At 36.9% G+C, this 6,696-nt stretch overlaps 1 protein-coding gene across 6 annotated transcripts; it reads right to left on the reverse strand.

Moving 5' to 3' along the window:
* Window positions 1–275: 275 nt before the first annotated feature.
* On the reverse strand, window positions 276–5,719 carry LOC112187238 (aromatic aminotransferase ISS1). Of its 6 annotated transcripts, none has more exons than XM_024325946.2 (10): window positions 5,543–5,713; window positions 5,363–5,432; window positions 5,183–5,230; window positions 4,168–4,296; window positions 3,393–3,452; window positions 2,766–2,922; window positions 2,117–2,223; window positions 1,890–1,948; window positions 1,291–1,399; window positions 276–1,047 (listed from the first exon to the last, which is right to left on the reverse strand). In XM_024325946.2, the coding sequence occupies exons 2-10, from the start codon at window positions 5,423–5,425 to the stop codon at window positions 595–597; spliced, it is 1,185 nt and encodes a 394-aa protein (XP_024181714.1). In that variant the 5' UTR covers window positions 5,426–5,432; window positions 5,543–5,713; the 3' UTR covers window positions 276–594. The 6 variants fall into 6 exon arrangements, with proteins under 6 accessions (XP_024181714.1, XP_024181712.1, XP_024181716.1 ...); XM_024325944.2 differs by having other exon boundaries at window positions 5,363–5,444; XM_024325948.2 differs by lacking the exon at window positions 4,168–4,296 and having other exon boundaries at window positions 5,543–5,716.
* Window positions 5,720–6,696: the final 977 nt, after the last annotated feature.

A 6,696-nucleotide genomic window follows, 5' to 3' on the forward strand; every position in this document is an offset into this window, starting at 1 on the left:
CACGAAGCATGACTAGGCCCGCTTAAAATGGGCTCCCGAGCCAGCCCGTTTGCCACCTCTAGATGGAATATAACGATATTCCTATTTAGCCATGCTAATTGTCCTGCATTCCTCTCCAACTTGGCTAAAGATTTTCCTTCCTTTGTTAAGCTACGCAGCTAATCTAGTCAAACTATAAATCCAACAAGAATTTGCAAACTTTTAGAAGTCTTTTGTGGATGCTATACATGTATCCTCCGAGTGCAGAAAAGGAGATTACAAAGCAAGTCTGTCACTGCTTTCGACAGTCAAAACTATTTGCATTTCAGCATTTATATTTACAGAGGCAAAGTGAGTTCATTTCCAATGTAGAAATGGTCAGAACAAAATAGAAAACTAAAACACTAATAATATTTGAACACTGAAGCATGTATTTCAATGGCTATAATAATAGAAACAGACACATTTTGGGACTTGCAACGGCCTTTTTGGATATACATCACTGAAATTAACCTATTTGTTTTGCTGACAGAATGAAGACCCCCCAATTATTTTAAACTAGCTGCAAATTTTTTTTGCAAATTCGTATAATTGAAATAAATGTAAAAATGAAAGTTAATTGACCATTCCATCTTTGACCAATTCTTCTAACCCTCTTCTCAGCCTCTCTGCAGCAGCTTTGCAGTCATCCTCTAACAGGCCACCAAAGGAGATTCTCAAATTTCCAGGGCACCCACATGCGCTTCCAGGAATCACCACCACCCCATGCCTGTGAGCAAGCCAGTGAACAATTTCGGAGTCATTGACATATTTGTCTGGAAGCTTGGCCCACAGGTATATAGCACCTTCTCCACCTTTAACAGACTGTTTTCCGAGTGGGGAGAGCGCTTCTAAAACAATTTCCCTGTTCTTGACAAGACCTTTCACTCTTTCAACAACCCATTCAGGTCCCATTTCTAATGAGCAGAGGGCAAGATGTTGTGAAAGTATTGAAGCACAGATGGGAATGTTATCTTGAACTTTGAGGAGTTGAGTACCAAAGCCCTCTACTTCAGATGGGTATGCTATCTGCATAAATTACAAAGGCTTATTATGTATGTTATTAGCTACCTAATCATTTCTATCAATATCATGAAATATTCAGTTCAGAGAACAATCTTCACTATTTTCAGTCTTTTAGATCAACCAAAACAAAGCTTTATAACTGAGTTTATCATGCCAACTCGTACTACTAAAGGAAGCAAAACTTATCATATTTGCATTCACACCAGACCTATCACCTAAGCATCACAAATGAAGAGTAATCCTTACATAGCCAACTCGCCATCCCATCATCCCATAAGCTTTTGAGAAGGAAAAGATGTTGACAATGTGATTACCCTCCACACAAGAATGCTTTAAATCATCATACATAAAATACCTGCAAAATCAAATTTTAGGACTCACGTATGACTAGTAATGATTCAGAAGCAAACATTTGAGATACATCCTTGAATCAAAAGTAGATGAGAATCAGACTCATGCCGATAGAAATCTTCACCGTGCTCTCAAGAGTGATCAAGTAAATCTCCCTTTGTTGTGATCAACTTGGCATATGAGTACAAATTGAATTCACTAAAACATAAGCTATAGGTGGTAAGGCAATATAAAAGGGATACAGTGACCTATGCAGGAGTGAAGGCCAACTAAGATAATAACTGTTCAAATTTGAACCTCCACAAAGTGGAGAAATTAGCCTTTTCTTCGAAGGCTATTCATGATGACCGATAAATCTATATTCTGTCTAAAAGGGAACACACCCATAATTTATGTGCGAAGCATTGAGATTTGGACAACTGAATGACGTATCGATCATCAGATCACATCAGAACATATCAATGGAACATTTGCAATCAAAATTTTAAACTTACTCATATGTATTGTCCACAACAAGCCATGATCCAGCCTCTCTGCAAATATCTGAAATCCTCTACTCAAAAAGTAGAAGAATAAAACTTTAGAATATTTATGAGAAACTAAACAATTTACTCACAGAGATCAATCACCAGAAGAAACATACATCAGTGTGTGTGTGTGCATATATATATATATATATATATATATATATATATATATATAGAGAGAGAGAGAGAGAGACCTTAAGAAGAGGTTCTGGAATGTAGGTTCCGGATGGGTTGCCAGGATTAACAACTGTGACAAGTTTTGGGGTTGGTTTTGTTTCTGACAGTGTTTTCTCCAACCAGTCTGAAAATTAAGAAAGTAGCATGATGTAAAGAGAGAAAATATCGCATTTGTGTCTAGACTCCAAAAAACAAATTAAACTCACCAATTCACTTGCTAGAAAATTTATTCCTCCCCTTCCCACCCCCTGTTTAATTTGTTAGATATTTATATAAGAGCTTAACCCCACATCCCCACCCCATACAGAAGATGCAACATTTATATACCTTTAATTATGCACTGGACCAATCAGACATTCCAACGAATAGATCCATGATCAATAGTCCTAAGTGTCAGAATTGGTATGCCTGCCATAACATGTGCCAAGTTGGGCTGGTCAAATGCACCAATCATCTCATCCTAAACTTAAGGTGGTGTATTCTTATTTAGCAACTCAGATAACAAGCCTTTGACTGCTTGTAGACCTAACACACCAGACTACCCTATCTAACACAGCAAGGTTATACTTATATCCAGGCCTATAGAAGAAAATGATTACATGGAAGTTCAGAAATTTGATGTTTCTTTTACATTTTTATGCAATAGAAGCTCATGAAGCTTCTCACCTGCATCTGGATAAAGTGTATCTGGTTGACCAGGACCCACAAGTATATTAGTAACTCCAGTCATCTGGAAGGACATGTAGGCATTGAAGTAGTATGGTGCAAACATGACAACAGAGTCTCCAGCATCACACAATGTAAGAACAAGATTCACAAATGCCTGCAGTTATAAAGTTATCCAAGATTTTTGGAACTCAGTGCTCTGCAACTAGAAGATTTACTTTCAAAAATTGAATGAGTTCCATTAAACTCATTATAGTCATACTGAAAGAGGATGAGCAACTAAATTTTATTATAAATAGCAAAGATGTCCATCAGGTTTGATTCATCTAAAATTCTCTATCTGTATCAGAAGCACTAGATGCAACATTTCGGAGAAAATCAGAAGATATAATCCCTGGAAATATACTACTTTGTACTAGTGAAAGAGTTCATCTTAATCTTAACAAAATTAACCACTTATTGTATCAGGAAGCAAAAATTCTCGTTATTTCTGTTGCTATGTTGCTCAAAATTATAAAGTAATACATCTGCCACAAAAAGCTTTTTAGTAATTTCTTTAGATATTTGTCTTTTCTGATACTTTCCGCAGAAATACACAACATAAAATACATAGGTACTGATAATCACCTGATTTGCCCCTGCAGTAACCATAACCGAAGATTTGCATAACTTGTTTTCCTCTTGCAACTGCAACATAAAGAAATTGAATAACAAATATGTTTACGTGATCATAATGTAAAACATTGATATCAGATTAAGACAACAATCCTTAGCAATCTCATACGTCTAAATATTAAAGTATGCACAAAAGATACCCGTGCTTTTCTCTTCTTAATTAGTAATATCATAAATATACAAGTGGGCGGGCGGGGTGGCACAACCTGGTACACCTTATATGCAAGATTAAATGAACTGGGGTAGATCCAAGAAACAAAAGAAAACAAAAAGAAGGGAGGATGGTGTTGAAAAATCTAATAACCATGAAAGAAAAATGTGTTAAAGAAAGATTCTTGAAATACATGGGATTAGAATTCTTGAGACTAAATCAAACAAACAGAAAAACTTTGAAATTAGATATTTAGACCCAGTGTTGATGCTCGGGTACTGTTCAAAGCATTCTGATCTCATACTGGAGAATTAAATTATATATTTGTTAACCCCCTACATGATTTCGGACCGATAAGACTTTTGAAAAACATAATATGTCTAAATTTAAGTGGTGTATAGTTCTTAAGTTAACCTTCTCAATCATATAAAGTGGCATATGACTAGCCATATATTGCTCAATCAACAATATAACTTTGAAAAGTGAAGCAAAGTATCTCAAGTGATCAACCTAGCTACTAAGACATTATGATCCAATCATAATTAGGACAAACAATGCAACGACTTCTAAGTTTACCTTTTTTACCAATGCCTCCCTGAGTTCAGGCATACCTTCATCAGCACCATAACGACTAATTGAAGGCTCCCATACAAGTTCTTTCACCTTATCCAGTGCCTGTTTGGGTGGTTGCCAATGAACTACTCCCTACAGCACATTTCAACCAAAGAGCAACAAGGGCTTTTAGCCAAATGCAACCAAGGCCCAAGGAATAGATATTATATACCACTTAAACTACAGCCCTATGAACTGCCCAAGCAGTGATTAGAGAACATTCCAATCTGATTAACAAACTCATGGTAAATATTAAAGACTATCCAGTCTAGCATCATTCATACAACGTGACCCTCTGTCAAAAGGGGGAAAAACTATCAAGCAGTTTGGCCAAAATATAGACAAAAGAGCCAGAAATTTGGTGACCCTAGCTTGACATATAACAAAGTCATTTTCTAACATATAGGCCTTAAGTTTGGCAAGATGGAAAAAAGGTGGGTCATATTTGACGATTGGGACGAACTGGCCAACGTTCATGATTTCAGTGTAGTTGTTTGGCCTCTAAAATATTCAATTGGGAAGAGGCAGATTTCAATTATTACAATCTTGGCACACCAATATTAGCAAAAAAGGTTGCACTTTTCACTCACTTTTGGGTTTCCTATAGCAGACAGCTTCTTGTGGTGCAGAGCTTCCTAGATCAAACACTAAACTAATATGAATTATCAAATGCTTCATTTGCGACGTTTCCAGCAATCAGGAAAAAGAACACCCCTTTCGAAACCAGTACCAAACACCCCCTCAGGCTCCTCACCGTTAACGAACAAAGTATACTAATCTCATTTTCCAATAACTAAGGTGTCTACATTGATCTCAATGCCATAACCAAATAACACATCTACCAGTAAAAGACCCAAATAAACAAATCTTTCTCCTTTATCAATGCCTCCATGATTATAGGCTTCATGGCTTATAGCACTTACCAAAAGACTCAACAAAACAAAATTGACACCAAGACCTTGGAACAATAGAAACACACCTGCGCCAGAGACACAGCATTTTTGGCTCCTCGGATCAATTGTTGTATCTGCAAGACCAAAATTCCCATTTTTCACTTCCAAACAATACAAACTCCTCCAATTACAACTCACACCACAATTGAACCTCAAAACAGATTAAAACTTTAACAAAAACCCAGTTGGAGTTTTGGCCCCAATACCTGAACCATGACCGGCATCTCAGTATCCATAGCCCTCTTTGCAAGTTTTAGATGGGAACCCATTTCTCACCTACACAGAAAGCTTCAACCCAACTCAGAATCAGACCCCAAAATTCTGAAACTTTCAGAAAGTAAAAGCCTTTTTGTTTCTATGCTTGCAAGGATAAGATCTCCACCTACCACCCAAAAAGCTTCACCTCTCCAACGTTCGACACTTTCCAAGAGAGATTAACAAAGTGGGTAACGCCACAACCCAACAACCCCAATTTTTCTGTATTATAAATACTCCTGAAACTGCAGAAAGATAAGGCCAACAAAAAAAAGAGCCAAACCTTTTCTTTTTTGCTCTCTTTATTTGTCTTCTACTTTCAGAATACAGGTACACTGCTCTCTTTGACTTGCTTTTGTCTCAATGTTACCAAATTTTATTTTCACTTCTGTTTTATCCTTTTGGGTAATTAATCAAATTTTTTTTCCCCCAGATAAAACAGAGTAAAACCAGGAAAACCCAGATTGAGCCGACAAACCTGGATTAGGAAAGAAGTAAACTATGATTAAAGCTGTACAGGGAATGTGGAACCTCCGAGGATTACGCTTACATTGGATGATTTTTAATGTTGTTTGGATTAGTTTGTTTAGTGAAACAGAGGGGTTGTGTATGATTCGCCCAGGTTTGACGCGACTCCAAGTTTGAGAATCATAAGACCAGCTTTCTCTTTTGAGTCGCTACAAACTCGGAGCCTCACAAAATGACAGCGTGGATTTGGTATATGATTCTGGGAATCTTACTCTGCTACTGTTTTTATGACCCGGTTGCCAGGAAATTGCAAAATTGCAGATCATATGAAAGCCAGGTAAGCACAAATTGGCATCTTGGAATAGGATGATGTAAGCCCGACATAACCATATGACCTGTGAGAGTATCTACCTGAAGACATGCACATGGGGTCTCCCTCAGCCTCAAAATATGCATTATGACAAGGTTGTCACGAGTTCTCGCCTAACACGCCTCCAACTCTTAACAGACCCTTCTACGGTTCTACCTTCTTGGACTTAAAAGAGTTCTAAGATTGAAGTTGTTTCAACTCAAACTTGTGATGGCATTACTATTTTCCCATCTTTAGGGACTTATCAATATAATCTATGCTATTGAAGTAAACCATTCTTAACCACTGAAAAGCATATAGTTTTGTAGCTCTTCCAAGTAAGTTCATATTATATATACCACTATAAATCAACTACTTATTTTCTAGAACCTGCATGAAAGGTCATCAAAATTCAAGAACATCGAAAATGATTTTATCACCTAAGTTGTGATTAAAAAAATGAAATAC

The sequence above is a fragment of the Rosa chinensis genome, chromosome 2 (assembly GCF_002994745.2).
Source record: "Rosa chinensis cultivar Old Blush chromosome 2, RchiOBHm-V2, whole genome shotgun sequence".
In the NCBI taxonomy this organism is placed as follows: domain Eukaryota; kingdom Viridiplantae; phylum Streptophyta; class Magnoliopsida; order Rosales; family Rosaceae; genus Rosa; species Rosa chinensis.

Bases quoted from the DNA above. Each gene is read 5' to 3' on its own strand.
- LOC112187238 (XM_024325946.2), bottom strand. From the start codon at position 5,425: ATGGGTTCCCATCTAAAACTTGCAAAGAGGGCTATGGATACTGAGATG. The intron at 1,949-2,116 runs GTCTCTCTCTCT...CTTTTTGAGTAG, and splicing joins TTCCAGAACCTCTTCTTAAG to AGGATTTCAGATATTTGCAG. The intron at 1,048-1,290 runs GTAAGGATTACT...TAATTTATGCAG, and splicing joins TGGGATGGCGAGTTGGCTAT to ATAGCATACCCATCTGAAGT.